Source organism: Macrotis lagotis, chromosome 1, assembly GCF_037893015.1.
Source record: "Macrotis lagotis isolate mMagLag1 chromosome 1, bilby.v1.9.chrom.fasta, whole genome shotgun sequence".
Classification (NCBI taxonomy): Eukaryota; Metazoa; Chordata; class Mammalia; order Peramelemorphia; family Peramelidae; genus Macrotis; species Macrotis lagotis.
In genome coordinates, this window is record NC_133658.1 from 94,908,721 (window position 1) to 94,927,416 (window position 18,696).

Genomic DNA, 18,696 nt, shown 5'->3' on the forward strand with positions numbered 1-18,696 from the left:
TTCAAATTCTGCCTTAGACACTTAATTACCTAGCTGTGTGGCCTTGGGCAAACCATTTAACCCCATTACCTTGCAAAAAACTTTAAAAAAAAAAGTGGTGGATGTGGGTAGAAGAACTTGCTTAATCCTTAGGTCTCTGGTATCAGGGAGGGAATCAATAAACTATTTTTAAATTTCTGTTGGAATATAGGTTCCAGGCACTTTGCTAAACATGGGATATACAAAGAAAATAAAAATAAAACAAAAACTAGTCTTTTTCTCAAGGAGTTCATAATCTAGTGAGAGACAAGTATGTAAAGAGATATGTACAAAAAAGATGGACCTGTCAAATTGGAGGTAATCCACAAAGGGGATGTAGTAGCATTGAGGTGGAACTGAAGCATGAGCTAAGGAACAGAACATCTTAGCTTGGGCTTGAAGGAACCCTGTAGAGCTCCTGTAGAGATGAGGAGGGAGAGAATTTAGATAGCCCAGAGTAGAGAGAGGAAATGTCTTGTGTGAGAAACAGCAACAAAGCTAATATCCTGAATCGAAGACTATGTAGAGAGAAGAAGGGGTTAGATTTTGTAGGGCTTTTGAATGGTAAAGAGCTATTAATTTTTTATTTGATTCTGGAGATGATAAGTGAACTTTTGGAAGTTACTGAAGATAAAGGGGGGGGGAATGATGTGCTGAGACCTAGGCTTTAGGAATATCACATTGACATTTAAAGGGAGGAGTTGGATTACAGTAGTAACAGATCTGAGACTTAAGAGATTATTGTAGAAGTCCAAACATGAGGTGATGATAGACTGGACCAGAATGGTGGCACAGGTATAAAAGAGCGGTTAGGATGGTAGAAATAGCAGATCATGATAACAGATGGCTATGAGGGGAGAGAGAGGAGTGTGGGTTAGATGACTGGGGAAATGGTGGTACTCTCTAGAATCATAGGGAAACAGTAAGGAGAGTATTAGGAAAGTTAGGAGGAGGGGGACTGTTGTTGGGGGGTTGGAGATGAGTTCAGTTTTTGATATACTGAGATTAGGATGTCTGGGAGATACCTAGTGCAGTATGTCCAAAAGGCAGTTGGAGACTGGAGGTCAAGAGAGAGAGAGCTCAGTAGATGTAAGAATTATTAGCAAAGAGATGATAAATTCAGGTCTGGGCAACTGCTGACAGGATTAACAAATGCAATAGCATGGGAGAAGTTAGGAGGTGCCCAGCACCAGTTAGTGGGCCTGATGTGGCTAAAGATCCAGCAAAGGAGACTTAAGAAGGAGCAGTCTGATGAGTAGGAGGGGGGAAAGTATGAAAACCTAGAGTGTTGAGAGCTGCTCTAGCGAGTTTGGGTTAGAAAGTCAGTTGTGACTAAAAAAACCTAAGCTCTAGTGACACTCTGATTTGATAACACAACTGCATCATTCATAGCCTCACTTGTTGATAGCCCTGTTCCACCAACTTCTTGACCTGGGTTACATCCTGCCCAAATTAGTTACATCGTTGTTTTTATCCTGTATGCTGCTAACATCCCCACCTGAGTATGCATGTTTCTTTTCTCTCCTGAATCCCCTGACACACGGACATGGGAACTCAACACTAGAGAGTAGGGAGTATCTAGGAGAAGGTAGATTGATTATAGGTAGATCCTGAACAATTGAGGTTTTTGAATGATCCTTTTAGATTTGTTAATTAAGAGATACATGCTGACTTAGAAAGGGGCTATTCATTTGATCTACCTAAAAAAAAAAGACCCTAAACCCCCCCACCAAAGACTGGGCACTGATTGTATATGACCTTTTCTAGGATTTTAACCCTAAAGGAAGGAGGGGTAATTGTCCTATAACTAGTGAGGATAGACTAATAAAATATAGGATATGGTAGGGTAGGGGAAGTTGGGGAAAGAATTAGACTATAGGGAAGCAACTAGTAAAAGGAGGGAATTAGGTTAATGAAAAAGGCATTCTGCTCTAGAAGATGAAATGGATTGAGATCACTTCTATATGATATGTAGAGGGGGCTTGCTTTGGCACAGAGAATTGTCATCTCATGCTATAAAAGGGTAAGAAATAAGTAGTGGAAGGTATCTGAGATAAATGGAAGAGAAGGAAACTTGAAATGAGGAAAGTAAAGAGCTCTTAGAGGCAATTGTTTCCTTGAAATGTGAAGCAAGGGCAGCTGAAGATAGAACAAACAGTTCAGGGAGACTCCAAAAAAATCTAGAAAACAGACTAGATTGGATCCTGAAAGAAAAAGCCAAGAAAAATTCTCAGTTTCAGGTCCAGTTGGCACAGGGAAACAGACCAGGCTGTGGACATTGAGGATGGATTCTGGTAAGGAGTGCCATGAGCCTAAGGAGAGGTTATGTATACTAGGGCAAGAGAATATCCCAGAGTCATATTGCAGCATCTCCAGACTTTTACTAGGGCATCTTGAGGGGGAAAGGGAAAAGAAAGAGATGGGGTAATTATCTCACATGCTCCAGACATTATACAGACAAGAATTAGGATATTGGAGGGGAAAAGAGACTGGGATTGGAACTTTACTCTCATTTGAACTAGTCAGAGGGAAGAAAAATACAGTTAAAAAAATACATCTGAGGAAAAGGAAGGAGGGTAAATTTGAGGACTGGTAGTCTGCAAGGAAGGGGTTAATTTTAAATAAAGTCTGTACAGAGATATCAACTAAGATAAACACCTATCATTTAGGAGGGTGTAAAAGGATTGTTTTGCCACAGTTGAACTGTAACAATTGAGTAATGCATCTCTAATCAGTATGGTTTGGTGATTTGAGTTTTGTTCAGTAGTACATAAGAGTAAAGGCAATGGGTGGATGGCAGGAGTAATGAAGGCTGACCTCGGGTAGGGCAAGAATGGTGCTAGGATAAAGTGATAAGGAACTCAAGACCATTGTATAACTCTGAACTGGTTTGCCAAGGGGTCAAGATAGGGAAGGAAGGAGAGTGTAGCCAATGTTAAGGCAATAACCTAGGAAAGATCTGAAAAGTCAAGGGATTGAAGGTCACATTGTGGAGGAAGAATAAGAATTAGGGTTGGAAGCCAGAAAGAAAAGCAAAAGGAATGGCAAATTGTGATCAGAAACAGAATTTTAGAGTTCAGTGAACATGGAAGAATCCAGGTTTAATTGTTGTTTTGATCAGAGTTCTTTAACCATTCAAAATTATTTTCTTTACAATGTTATTACTACTGTATAAATTATTCTCTTGGTTCTGCTTACTTCATTGTACATGAATGCATATACAAGTTCCCTGTTAGGGGAGTACCTGATTGAGGTTTCACTTTGTGAGTTAAATGAGGCACAAAAGGTTTACATAATCTTAACATAGAAACATTGTTCAACTAGAAGTGCCTCTTTTTGGTTTGTTGTTGAGTCAGTCCTTACCCCATTTGGAGTTTTGGCAAAGGTACTGCAGTGGGTTGCTATTTCCTCCTTCTGCTATTTTACAGACGAAGAAACTGAAGCAAACAGGGTTAAGTGAGTTGCCCAGGATCACACAGCAAGTTTGTGTCTAAGTCTGGATTTGCACACATGTGCATAATTCTTCCTGATTCCAGGCCCAGCTTTCTCCCTAGTATGCCATCTAGCTACCAAGTCCCCCTTGATCTTGAAAATGCAGTCTGAACTGACACTTAGATGACCCAGAAGTCAAGTCAGTACTACCAGAGACTGCCAAGAAATTGCATCAAATTTAAGCCTTGGCTCATCCCCCCAAGTCAAGTCCGTGTGTGGGGGTGACTGGGAAAAGGACAACTTGGCAGATATTGGTACTATCACATATCCCTTTGATCACTTACAGCATGAAATCTTTATATGCAGGAACCTTTATTTGCTGAGCTCTTCCTCAATGGATTGTCCCTCTACAAGTCAGTTTGTTACTCTAAAAGCAACAGATGTTATATTTTTATATGTTCCTTTTTTTCTTTTTTTGGAGCTGTAGTCCTGGTACTGCTCTTTCCATCAAAGGGCATGTGCAGTTTAGTTACTGTTGAGGTTCCAAGGAACACATCACTGCATTAGTGCAGAGTGCATTAGTTAAGCTGATTTTACAGTTTTACAGTTCTTTTCCTTTTTGTCACCTCTGCCACTCTAGTGGCTGTGAGCTAGCTCAAAGTTGTTTGAATTAGCATCCCCCCCCAATATAACTTGATATATAGCTCAATATATAGCTTGATAACTTAAATTTCTTCTAGACCTGCCTGCTTGTTTCCTTTGGTCATTTTATCTTTTGAGAAGTATTATTAAAATTTGAATCAATCTTTCTCATCCTGTATAATTAATCATTGCTAGATCTTACAGTTTCTGTCTCCTTAACTTCTCTTGCATCCTGACTCCCTTCTCTCAGTTTACCTGGCTTCTACCTGAGGGCTTTGAATTGTGTATTTTAGAATTAGCATTAGAAACCCTTTCAGATGAAATTTCTGATATTTATAGATGAGGATTTGGGTTAGTTGGAGAAATCAAGTGACTTGCACATGGTTGCTACTGCTAAGTGGCAAAGCCAAGATTGGTACTAAGGGTCTCAGACTCCAAATTCTGCAGACTTTACTATAAAACCTTCTTTGATCTCATTGCCCTTACCTAAATTATTACAATTCCTACCTACTTAGATTCTTTTTCCTTATTTTTCACTTTTTTTCCCAAAGTGATTTTCCTCTAGTATTGATTAGATCAGAGACTGGAATGGGCAAGACTTAAAATAGGTATGTGACTGGGCACATTTACTGTCACATTTTCCTGTGGGGGTCATATTATACCACCCACCTTCAAGGGTTGCTGTGTAATTCAGATGAAATAATATTTATAAAATACCTAATACAGTGCTTGGAACTTACTAAACACTTAATGAATGCTTATTCCGTCTGTCTGTTGCCCCCACTACCACCAAGAGGTGCTTCCTTTTGCCTCTAGGGGAAGCATTTATAAACTCTTGGCATCAAGGGTGAAAAATATGAACTCTGGTTTTTAGAACCTAACTTCACCCAATCTTTCCAACTTCTTCCCCCCCCCCCAACTTCTTTAGCTGTTAGCACCTCTTCACGCCCACATTCATACTCTTTAATACAAACAAATTGGGCTTCCTTTCTGTTTATGATACATGACCTTCCAACTTTCATCCCCTCCTGCCTTTATACTCACTGTCCTCCAAACCTGGGATTGCACTTACTCCTCTGTCTCACAGAATTTTTTTTCCTTTAAGTCCAAATTCAAACATCAACTTCTAGTTAAAGCCTTTTAATCAAACTTCACTTGTTAGCCTGGAACACTTGAGTTTAAGTACGGCCTATGGTATATATATCTATTAGCTTTGTGACTCTAAAAATGTTAATTAACCTTTTAAAGCCTCTAGACAACATTTTTTTTAGAGTTTTTCAAGGCAATGGGGTTAAGTGACTTGCCCAAGGCCACACAACTGGGTAATTATTAAGTGTCTGAGGTTGGATTTGAACCCAGGTACTCCTGACTTCAGGGCTGGTGCCCTATCCACTGAGCCTCCTAGCTACCCCTAGACAACTTTCTTAAGACTAAATTGCTGAGGTGTTGATCTCAGGTGGTTTAGGAAGTTTCCTCATCCAGAACCTTTTTTTGCATTTGTACTTCTCTCATTTACTTAAACACTGCTTGGTAGGAACTTACTGCCCCCCTCCCCGAATTGATGGGTTAAAAAACAATTGTAGAACAAACACATAGTAAGTGAAGGTGTCTTTTGTTTACCTACTTTAAATTGCCTTTCTTCCATTCGCCTCAATTTAGAGCAACTTTAGTCCATCCAACTCTTTCATTTTAAAAATGAGGAATTTGAGACAGAGAAATAAGTGATTTGCCATAAAGTGGTATTGATGTTACTCTTTCCAGTAGTAACTTGTAGATTTATTTAAGAATTAGAATCAACTTTTTTTTTTTAGGTTTTTGCAAGGCAGTGGTGTTAAGTGGCTTGCCAAGGTCACACAGCTAGATAATCATTAAGTGTCTGAGGCTGAATTTGAACTCAGGTACTCCTGACTCTAGGGCCGGTGCTCTATCCACTGCGCCACCTAGCTGCCCATAGAATCAACATGTTGATGTCTGTTCATGATATCTAGTCCAAAGTTGCATTTCATATGGGAGTAGTTTTCATATGTTTTTCTGAATTTAATTTTTAAAATTTTCTTGAGGCTAATGTCAAGTTTTTTTAAGTTTTAACAATTAGTTTTAATTGTTTGAAATAATTGTGCACATTTAGGTTTATCAAATTGAATTTCCATAAATGACTTTGGCTTGTATAGTGTCTTTTGTCTGTGTGCTGTTAATACTATGCCAGCATCCTTTTTTTCCTTCTATTTTTAGCAAATTATTTCAGAACTAGCTGTGTTAAATGACTTTTATACCCATGACTACAGAGCAGTTTGAAAACATTAAAACCTTGTGGTTGATTCTCTTACCTAATTCTGAATGATTTGAATTTATTTCATTTTGTCTTATAACTGGTAACTGATTTCTAAAGAGTTCCTTCCATATATCATCTGAATTTTTTAAGTAGATATGTTACTTGAAATGTGTAAATGAGTTTAAGATTAACCTTAAGACACATAACTGAAGATGATTTACATATGGTTATTCAGCCTTATTCTGTCAATGATTAGTTCTTTGACCTTAGGGAATTTAATTAATTTCCCTGAGTCAGTATTTCTTAATATGTTAATAGGTTAGTAGTACTTGTGTCTATCTTTGCTGAATTATGAGGATTAAATGAAATAATACAGTTTATACTTGTTTATAATTCTATTTAAATACCAGGATGTGCTGTTATGCAGGAAAGACTAGTAGTACCTCTCTTGTGAGGGGTATTGAGTCATTTCTGAGACTGCTTTCCACCTTGGGTCACCCACTCTTACTTGAGGCTCCAGGAAGCTGTAGTGGGGACAGTGGCAACACCTAGGTAAACCCTTTTGACAGATGAACTAAACCAGACATAAAGTAACCCATTAGGGAGTGTGAGTTAAAGGGGTGCCCATACCAAGAGCATGAAGCCTCCCCCCCCGCCCAGCCTGTGAAATGGACAGATAAGAACAGCTTTTCCTTTGACCATGAAGGTAGCTGAAGCAGGCATTGTGGAATATTTAGAGTTTGATCAGATAACAAAGATACCAAGGTCATCATCCAACAGCATCCCAGCCTATTGTCTTGGACTTGTTTGATGACTAGAAGAGAGAGGTTAGTGACTTGTAAGTTCTGTCTTACTTAAATTCAGTGTGTGAGTCAAAAGACATGAACTGTATCGCTTTTACCATTTTTATCTACCTCAAAGTCTTGTGACAGGCAAGTGATGAAGCAACAGATGTAGATACAATGAGAGCTGAGTCACAATTCTGTACTCAGGCCATAGAGAGTCTTTTTACTATACTAAAGCAGCAATGGAATTCTATAGCCCCCTGGGAGTCTGAGAAGCTTTTTTTAAAAGGACTAAATTCCTTACCTCCTGGCTTGAGAAAAGAACTAGAAAACCCTAAAAATTGTCTGTTTCACTTAATCTAACCTGGTGTCAGAACAGCAAAAAAAAAATATATATCTTATGAAGATGACTTCTTTCATTATTGATACATGTAATGTGTGCACTTTTTTTATGGCATAAACTCCACTTTGAACTCTTGTTGCAAGAGAATTCATTGGGTTATCACATTCAAATAACAGTCCTGAGTGTTTCAATCAGTTTTGTTTCAAGACTGGCAGATGAAGGCTAACTTACTGAAGTCAGAGTTGTATATACATTTTTCTGGAGTGGCTGAATTGATGGTATGGGGAGTGCCAGGAAGCTGGTATAGATTTAACATTCAAAACTAATCTGGTCAGCATGCTTATATGCCTCCCAAAGGTTCCAGACAGTGTGATTGACACTTGTAGGAAAATGCCTTGTCACCATCATCAGTGCATAGGCTCCCACTATGACGAACCCTAATGAGGTCAAAGAAAAATTTCATGAAGACTTGGAGATCCTTATCATCAAATGAGGACAAGCTTGTAAATTCTGGGTGATATCAATAGTATCAGACATGGCAAGAGAGTTCTTGGGAGGAATAGAATTGGGAGTAGAAATAGCAGTCACTGATAGCTAAAGTGCCATAAAACTTTGGATTCCCTTTCACAGGCAAAATTGGCATTTAATAGACTGTATCATTAAAAAAGAGAGACAGAATGGGAAAGTGATGAGGCAATGTATGGTACTGAATGCTGGACCAATCACAGACTTATCCTCTTCAAATTAAACATTCACATTCAACAAAAACAGTTGGCCCCAAGTCAAGAAGACTACCAGAAGACTTCATGGCAACAGATTAGAGTACTTAGTTGCTCACTTAGAGGAAAACTGAGACAACATACAGTTGGCAACAGTGGAGAAGCAAAGGAATGGGAAGCTTTCAGAGATTTGGTGTACAGCATTATAATTATTCAGCTGGTCCAGAACATTCCCAGACATCAAAATTAGTTTGAAAATGATGGGGAAATTCAGAAACTGCAAAGTAAAGAAAGAACTCAACAGGGTTTACTGGCAGAATAGTTCAACCATCTCTAAGAAGGTGATATTTAACTATCAGAAGTAAAGTTTCAAGCAAAGCTTGGAGAGAGATACAGGCTTCATGGCTCATAAAGTGAATGAAATTCAGTTGTACACTGATAGTAATAATACAAATAGCTTTTAAGATGCCCTGAAGATTTTTTATGGACCAAAGGCCTATGGTGCATCTCAACTACTCAGTGTTGATTGGTTCACATTGATAGTGATAAGGACATGATCTTAGAGAGATAGACTGAAGAACACTTCTATGGCATTCTCTGCAGACCATCATTAACCCATTCTGAAATCATTGACCATATACCTCAGATTGGAGTTAATTTCTCCCTAGCAGAAGACTTCATGACAACAGGTTAGAGTACTTCTCTGTGGTAAATAGTTGCTAACTTGGAGGGGAAGCTGAATCAACCCACAGTTGGCAACAGTGTAGCTGGAGTGGGAAGCTTTCAGAAGAACTTTTGAATGGAAGTGATTAGTGTGGATTCTATTCCAGTTGAGATTTACAAGACTGTGGTGCACTTCTGGTACAAAAGTTGAATGACATTTTCCTTGTTATATAGCTGGAGGAAGTTTTTCCCCAGGTGTTAAGGATGCCTCCATTGTCCATCTCTGTAAAGGATAGGGAAATAGTTTGTCCTGTTTTAATAGTGGGGATGCTATCTCTCTTTTAGTTCTTGCTATTAAAACTTGGCAGAGTTTTCCTTAATAGGCTGTTCCCAACCAATAGTGTTCCTTGCCTGACAGCTCCAGGAAAAATGCCAGGAGCAGAACAGAGGTCTGTATTCAACATTCATTGATCTGTCTAAAGCTGCTTACACTGTCTATCATGAGGGCCTGAGGAAGATCATGGTAAATTTGGTTGCCTGGAGAAACTAATCAGTATTATACAACAATTCCATGATGATATGCTTGAAAGGGTTCTCAGTCATGGATGGTGCTCTGCTTTCCCAGACATCAATGGAGTGAAGTAGGGCAGTGTTGTTTGCTCCCATGCTTTTTTTTTAGCATGATGTTTTGTGCAGTGTTGTCAGATACCTTCACTGAGGATGAAAATGCTATCAAGGTCAGCTACTACACTGACAGTAAATTATTTAATTTAAATTGTAGGGACAATTGGTGTGTGACTTTTTGTTTGCTGATGAAATGCAGCCTCTGAGGTGGAGATGCCACAGATTATGAACTGATTTCCTGCCTTTTGTATTGATTTTCTCTTGATAATTAACACCAAGGAAATAGAGATTTTTTTAAGGGTTTTTTCTTTTGCAAGGCAAATGGGGTTAAGTGGCTTGCCCAAGGCCACACAGCTAGGTAATTATTAAGTGTCTGAGACCGGGTTTGAATCCAGGTACTCCTGACTCCAAGGCCGGTGCTTTATCCACTACGCCACCTAACTGCACTCTAAATAGAGATTCTTGATCAATTAGCAACATACCATTCACTTGTGGAACCATTGATTACAACAAGTGGAGAAATTTTGAATGCTATGAAATACTTTGGCAGTATACTTTCCAGGGGCATCCACATAAATTATGAACTTGATATACACATTGCCAGAGCTACCTCAGTTTGGAAAGGTCTAAAGGAGAGACAGAGACAGTGAGTCATAGAGAGAGTCAGGGAGAGACACACACACACACACACACACACACACACACACACACACAGAGAGAACTGAAGGTCTGTAGTATATATGAAACCCTGGTATTATGCCAGTGCCATTCCAGAAAACTGAATCACTTCCATTTGAAGTGGGCTTAGGAAAATTCTGAAGATCACTAGTAAGATGAGATAATGAATACTGAAATCCTTTCTTCAATTGAACTTCCAGGCATTCAAACTTTACTACAGAGAGTGCAACTATAATGGACTGGCTACATTGTTCAGTTGCCAATATTTTTTTAAAGGACTATTTTATGAAGAACTCACATAGAGTTAGTTGATGCTGTTGTGGAGGTCACAAAAAGTGATACAAGGGCACTGTAGAGTCTCTCAGAAGAATTTTGGAGTTGATTGTGAAACATGTAAGACACTGGCACAAGGCCACCTAGCCCAGCATCAAAGCCCCACATCAAAGAAGGTGCTGTGCTCTATGAACAAAGCAGAATTGCAGTAGCTTAAAAGTAAGGTAAGATGTATGCATTTAGGGACATTTCCACTCCAAATGAGCAAATAGACCATTTGTGCCTACCCCATTGTAGATGCTTCCTTGCCTCATATTAGTCTGAGGCCTTGACCCCAATATAGTGATGTCATTTTGGTCCTTTTTGGACATGAAGGATAACAACCAAACAACCAACCCTATAAATGCCAATATTCTTGCTATTTTTTGTTACTATTTTTGATCTCTCAAATCTGTAACCCTCTTAAATTATTGTATTTTAATTGTGAATTGGAACTGAGTTAGATTAAGTACTGTTATTTCCTTTGTTCATCTCACAGAAGGATTTGGGTTCAAGTTTCCCTTGACTGTATGACTTGATTCCCACTGCTTTTTCCTTTATATCTATTCCTCTTGATTAAGCTTTCTTTCCCCCCCTCCAACCCTCAATATCCCACTTTAGAATTCCTGACCCCTTTTACTGTGCTTTCAGGAATGTTTGCATCATAGACATCAAATTTTTCATCTTAAATGTTTTCCTTTCCACTCTTTCCAACTTCTGACTGTGACTAAACCCTGGCTTTCTCTTGACAGACTTCTTGGTCTCCCTTTCCACCAGTGTCTACACTGACTTTATGGTGATTCCTTGGTTGAAATAGGGGAACTGGAATGGTCCTTGCTCCCTATTGCCACTTTCAAGTTCTCCCTCTGCCATTTTCACTTAGTAACTTCTCCTTTGAAATTCACTCAATCAATGTCTGCCACCTAGTCATAATCTTGTTAAATATGATCTGCTGACTTCCAGGACATTCTCCTTTTTTTCTCAGTGAATTTAGGGCCTGCTTCATGTTTTTCTCTACTCAATTCCTGTCCTTACATTATGGGATTTTATTTAGATATAAAAGAATACCATATCCTCTTATTTTCTCAACTCCCCCCCCCCACTTACTTCTCTACTCCTGCATCCTACAAATGCAGATAATTATACTCTTGATCTTGCCATTACTTATAAATGCACCATTTCCATATTAAAACTCTCATTCCTTTATCTAGTCACAACTCCAAGTCATGTTCTTTGTTCACACCATGATCTCCAAACTCTCAACTTCTTCCTAGTTTTACTCTTTTCTTTTCCCCCTTTTGACTCACAGCTGAGACAGTTCAGCTCGGCTCTTTGTCTTCTCTAGAGTTTCCTTTTATCTTAAACTGGTCTTGCTCTGCCAAACCTGCCAAGAACCAGTGCAGGTTAAGATAGACAGACAGATAAACAGACATAACCATAATCTCTCCCTTCTTATTCAGAGTTTGGTTTAGATCTGGTAGGGTCGGTAAACAGGAAAAAAATACATTTTTAGCCAAAGAAGAATGGTGCTTAGGAGTATTACAGACTTTTAATTGATACATTTACATCAGACCAAAGAAGACTTTATCATTTAATTAATTAATATTTTTTAAAGATATTTTGTTAGAAGAAAAAGAAGTGAATGAGTTGCTGCTGGAACTATTCACAAAATTTTCTTTTTTAGTAACCTTTGTATTGTGATTGGGCAATGGAAGTATTGAGGGAGAAATTCATTTATATTTAAATGTAGTTTTAGCACAAATAAGTCTTAGTTTCTCCTAAAAATCCTCTTTAAACCCTGTTATTGTTTATATATTGTTTTCATCCTTAAATTGTGAGCTTCTGGAAATGGAGACTTAGTTTTACCTTTTTTTTTGTATCCCAAGCACTTGGCATAGCACTTGGCATGGAGTAGGCTATTAATGTTAATAACCAACCTCTTAGTGTTGTGTGACAACTTTTTAAAAAAGGCAACTTGCTTTACAATAATTTTTTTTGTTGTTCTTTTAGGTTTTTGCAAGGCAAATGGGGTTAAGTGGCTTGCCCAAGGCCACACGGCTAGGTAATTATTAAGTGTCTGAGACCGGATTTGAACCCAGGTACTCCTGACTCCTGGGCGGGTGCTCTAGCCACTGCGCAACCTAGCCGCCCCACTGGCAACTTCATTTAAAAAGTGTGTGGATCTAAGTTGACTGTGGATCGGGTTCCTCTCAAGAGCTTCTTTTACCTATGAAATCACCTATCTTGAAGAAATTTTTTAAAAAAATATATTTAAATTAGGGGCGGCTAGGTGGCGCAGTGGCTAGAGCACCCGCCCAGGAGTCAGGAGTACCTGGGTTCAAATCCGGTCTCAGACACTTAATAATTACCTAGCCGTGTGGCCTTGGGCAAGCCACTTAACCCCATTTGCCTTGCAAAAACTAATATATATATGTAGATATATTTAAATTTAATAATATATTTTGACATGCCGGTTTTGTGGCAGTATAATGCTAAAGAGTAGAACCAGATCCTTTTGTCTTGTTTCATGTTACTCTTTTAGAAAACTACAAATTATGAATTATTTATCTAGTCAACTGTTTCCATGTATAAGTTTGGAGCTTGATGAATAATTTGCATCTTAGGAAATTGGACCTTAAAAGATGCTTTTTTATCCAGAGAACTTTGGTTTTCGAGTTTTTTTAAGTAAAAATTGTTTATTTTTTTAATATAATTGCTTTGAGATTACTTATCATGTGCCCTTCCCATCTAAAATAGCACTTACTTATAACAAAGAAAAAGGGTTGACAAAACTTGACTGCCACAGGGACTGTCTGAGACCTCTACTCTCCCTCTGCTTGGGAAATATCTGAGTTTAAATTGGGATTCAAGTATGTTCTGACTGTGACCCTGGGCAAGACACTTAACCTCTTCACTGTTGGTTTCCTGAACTGTAACATGCTGATCATTTTATATTATGAGGATCAAATGAGATAATGATTGCAAAATGCTTAGCTCACTGCACATAGTAGGTGATATATGAATATTCTTCTCTTCAGTTACACCCCCCCCACATACTATTGATATTTTAGATGATCATAGATCATATCTGGAGATCATAAAGTCTTCATGAATGAGTTGGTGATGGGACTTTGAAGGAAGGTATGTATGGCAAGTGAGCAAAGAAACAGTGTTAGGGGAAAGAGCATCTCTGTTGGGAAATAGGCAGCAGCTCATTTTCAAGGCCACATTGAAGTTCAGTTATAATCATCTCTCTTGAATGCCAGGTTTAGGAATTTATGGTGTTGTTTAGTTGTCTGATTGTTTCTAACTCTTTGTGAACTATACTATCCCTGGGGTTTTCTTCTCAAAGGTATTGGAGAGTTTTATCATTTCCTTCTCCAGTGAATTAAGGTAAACAGGTCAAATGACTTTCCCAGGGTCACACAGCTAGTAATAGCTTAAGGTTGAATTTGAATGCAGGTCTTCTTGACTTCAGGGCCAGTGCAGGAGTTACCCTCTTTTTTGCCACCATCTTTAATCTATATTATGTACTGACCTGGTTATTCATGACCCAAATGTATCCTGCACTTCTCTGCTTTTATAACTGTTCCCCAACTACATCCCTGTTTTTCTATATTTGGAGTGCCACCTATAACTTCCTCTTGTGTCAGTTGAAATTTATCTATTCTTTAATGCCCAGTTCAAATGACATTTTTCTTATCCCTTTTAATGATGTTGCTATACCTGTCATTCACTTATATTTCAGTACCTGAGCATTTTCTCTCTTGTTGTAGACACTAATGCATCCCAGAATTTCAATAATTGTTTTAGTAGCTTATTGTCATAGTTGGGTCATTTTTTTATGTCATTAAGAAATAATTTCCAGTTGCTGTTTTATTCTTTTGTTTTTCTTTTTTAGATGGGGAGAGTGTGATGAAAGCTGTTTCCATTACCACAAATTGTACAGTTGAGTTAACCACATGTGGGGAAATCTCATTGGTCAGTTGTCTTATTGTTTTACATAATCATATATTGCTTTTGGCATTTTTATTCGAACTTATCCCACACACAAACTTTGATTTCTGTTCTGGAAAGATACTCTATTTTCTTTTCTAGATTTTATATAAGATAGTTTAAATTCACCATTTCCAGCCTTTTCATAATGTGACAATATTGCAGCTAATTAAATTGAGTACTAGCCTGAGGATTTATATTGTGGGAATAAATATAGATAGATAGATAGATAGATAGATAGATAGATAGATAGATAGATAGTGATTTCTTTAGGTCTTTGATACAATGTATAGAATGACTTTTATTATAGTGCCAAGAAAAATTACTTCTAAAATTGTTTACCAGTAGTTAATTCTAATACACAAAAAATCAGACCATGGCATGATGTATTTTGTTCATTTTGTTATTGTTTATATTCATTATAATTTTAATGCAAAATATAAAAACATTGTTATGTAAGGTGGTAAGAGCATCAAAGTATTTCCTGCATTTTTCTAGAAGTTTGGGGCCATTACTATTATGTACTAACCAAGATTGTCTTTATAACTAGAATAGTATGATGAGGTTTCTTAGTGATCATTAAGACTCACTGTTGTTTGATTAAAATTGATAGAACTTTGGTTATAGTTCAGTCATATTTTTTTAAATGCATATACTTGGCAAGTAGAAACCTTGGTATAGTAGTTTCTTTTCCCCAATATTGATATATAAAGAATGATTATCCCATAGGTTTTTTTTTTTCACAGAAAACCAAATTAGCCTTAAATTTTCATTTCAGGAGTATTATTGCCCACTAATGATATTAAGGCATGTGATATTTCTGTTTAGTATCAACCAAGACATTGATAGATTCAAATTTCTAAAAATTATTTTTTCTGAATATAATTGCCTAATTTTACATTTATTTTGAACATATTCTTTATTTTGAAAAGTTGTATTATACTTTGGGATATGTTTTTGGTTTTATTATTAATAAGCAAATATGTTTATTTTCTTTAAAAATTTTTAAAGCTTTTTGTCAGGTAGGTATGGGATTAAATGGGTAAAATTTTAAAAGTTTAGAGCAGGTAAGATTGATTCCTTTAACATGTAGGATAATTTTTCAGAGCTCTGAAAAGATACTATATTAATCATCTAGAAATGAGCTACATAGATTAAACTAAAGGTTTAATTTTCCTTTTGTAAATACAAGCTTCAGAATATTGATGGTAGTGCTTGAAAATTGACTGAGAGAGACAATGATTTAAGAATCAGGTTACTAGTGCCTAAAGCTATTATGAAATACCTATTTCTACTTATTTCTCTTTAAATGCATTCTATTTTCTTTTAAACAAGTCATCTTATAGATCCTTTAACTTTCCACTTTACTGTTCCATGTACCTAATTGTTCCATATGTATGTATCCATAAATTAAACTGAGTGGGATGTTATATGAATCCATAAATTAGACTGAGTGGGATGTGTGAAACAGACTTGATCTCTGAGTATGTCACTAGATTTTGTATAGGTTTTAATGATGAATATTATTTGAAGTTTCATTATTCTAGTAGACTTTACTGTCTTTTAAAAGCTAATGGAATTTTTTAACCTTCATTTTCAGCTTCAGAACTATTACATGGAGAGGACAGTCAAAATCCTTAAAATAGCACAGAAAATTGTATTTTAATATTTTTCCATGTTGAGGTTTTTTAACGTAACAGCACTGTTTTTTTCCCTTTGTTCTTGGTAATTTAAGAGTTCTAGATTTATCAATTAGCACTACAGATTATTGAAGAAATACATATAACATTCCCACCCATGTTATATTCTGTAAATCTAATCTGATATGATGACACATGTGGTACTATTTTAAATTGATGGTTGGAATATGAAGAGTACCCAGCTCCGTGGTTACATAAAATTGTAAAGGAACCTGTTGAGTTTTAAAAATTTTCTTTAAAAATTTCATTGACTATTGCTGAATAATTCTTTTAAAGAGAAGACATCTTTCTACATAAAGTTGTGGTGATATAACAGCTTTTCTGAAAAGCATTTGGAGAAAACTTTAAGCTTGGTAAAATGAGAAAACTATAAGCTTGGTAAAATGATCATTCTTTGATTTAAAGAACATGTTCTGATATTAAAAATTTTAGATGCTGAGAATTTAGAATATTTCAGGTAACACAGTAGTTGCTAATCTAATAATTTGATAATCTTATCAATTAATGAACAAGCATTTTAAGTGCTCAAATGTCACTTTCTAAGTGCTAGAAATTAAAAAAAACAGTCCTTATCCTCAAAGAGTTTACACTATCTTAGGGAAAACAAGATTTACATATTAAAGTAAATACAGAAAATACAATGCAAATAGAAGATAATTTGAAGACCAAGGTTTTTTAAAATAACTTGATAAAGTCCTCTAAATATAATCAACATTTACCTTGATTCTTTGATTACTGAATTCTGTGCATTGATAAGTTGAGAATTGGTAGAGATGGGTTTTTTTTTTAAATATGGATTGAGAGGGCAAAAATTTGTAGATGACCGAATGAATAAGAATTAGGGGGTTGGTACTGCAGGTGGCCAGCATTGAATTGACAGCACACAAAAGATGACTTGTTACTAATAGGGATTTCATTCTTGAATCACTTGTTTTTGTATTTTTATCTCTGACAAATTAGAGCAGTGATCAAAATTAGTACCCAGCTGAAGTAAAGAAAAATAAGAAAAAGATATGCCTTACAATTAAGCAGTTTCATCCTTGTTGGCAAAAAAAGAAAAGACATCTAATTCATTGTAATGATTTCACATAGACATTTAACCATTTAGACCAGTTACTATAAAGAGACCCCTCCCCCCAAAAAAAATCACCTTAGCAAGCTCATTGACTTACTTGATAAGTAGAGAAGCAGGACAACCAGAGACATCACGAGTTTAGAATATAACTCTTTTGTGTAATATGAAGGGGGTTGACAGAATATTATTAATAATTTATTTTCATAAAACAAAAAACAATGGTAGATAAAATTAGTTTAAAGAAAGCATGGTGAAAGCATTTATCAAGCTGGAAGGGAATCAGCCAATTAGAAGACTTATAGGAAAAATTTACATACTTTTTAAGAAAAATATTTTTAATTATTAAGCAGAGAAGCAACAGTTGGATTGTGTAGACCCTGATGTACTTGTAGAGAAAAATAGGCTTTGCAATAAGAAAAGAAAGGTGGGAAAATCAGTTGCATTAAACCAATTGTGCATAGGGGAGGTTTGCTAAAAGCAACCAATTGTGAAGATGTTAAATAATTAAATCACAAGGATCTGAAGGAGGGGAAGATAGGAAAGAAATAGAAAAGGCTTAAATGTACACTTTTCATGTTTATAATTTTTAGTAAATATACATGCATCAGAGGTATCCTTTTATTTTATTTTAATTTTTTATGTTTTTTGCAAGGCAGTGGGGTTAAGTGGCTTGCTGAAGGCTACACAGCTAGGTAATTATTAAGTGTCTGAAGCTGAATTTGAACTCAGCTACTCCTGACTCCAGGGCTGGTGCTCTATCTACTGCACCACCTAGCTGCCCCCAGAGGTATCCTTTTATTAAAAAAAAAAATACTCTGCATTTATTTATTAATTTATTCATTCATTCATTTATTTGTCTGTTTGTTGGGGGATTTTGTAAGACTATGGGGTTAAATGACTTGCCTAAGGTCACATAGCTAGGTAATTATTAAGTATCTGATGCTGGATTTCAACTCAGGTTCTCCTGACTCCAAGGCCAGTGCTCTATCCACTGTGCCACCTAGCTGCCCCAATTTATTTTTTGACATCATTGATAATAATGGGGAACTTTTTGCAAACTGCATAGCAGAGTAGCCTGTATGTTTGCATTGCATTTGATTGAAAAAAATCCCACCATACATACAGTCAACATATGCATAGTTAACAAACTATAAAAAGCCATTTGATTTAGTAGAGGAAAAATGCCATCTTAAAGGCTGCATCTTAAAATTTTCCATGATTACATCAGGAGGAGACAACTGGAAGAAAACCAACATCTTTATTTCAATACCCTCTCAATCAGATAGCGATTATTAAGTATTTACTATGAACTAGGCACTATGCTAAGGTGTGAGGAATATAGGTATTAAAAATAGAACATTCTGTAAATACAAACTTATTTTCTAATGGGGAGGCAAATACATATAAAACCTATATAGTATAAATTTAAATATTTGT

At 36.5% G+C, this 18,696-nt stretch overlaps 1 protein-coding gene across 5 annotated transcripts in view; it reads left to right on the forward strand.

Annotated features, from left to right (window-relative positions):
- The window catches only part of PPM1B (protein phosphatase, Mg2+/Mn2+ dependent 1B), a 77,184-nt gene that overhangs the window by 26,006 nt on the left and 32,482 nt on the right, over positions 1-18,696 (forward strand). For 3 of the 5 annotated variants that reach the window (XM_074204996.1, XM_074205015.1, XM_074205024.1), the window contains exon 2: positions 14,390-14,469. The exons of the other annotated variants lie outside the window; for them this stretch is intronic. In XM_074204996.1, the coding sequence (XP_074061097.1) occupies positions 14,451-14,469 (19 nt within the window). In that variant the 5' untranslated portion in view covers positions 14,390-14,450. The remainder of the gene's footprint in view (positions 1-14,389; positions 14,470-18,696) is intronic. 5 annotated transcript variants of the gene reach the window in all.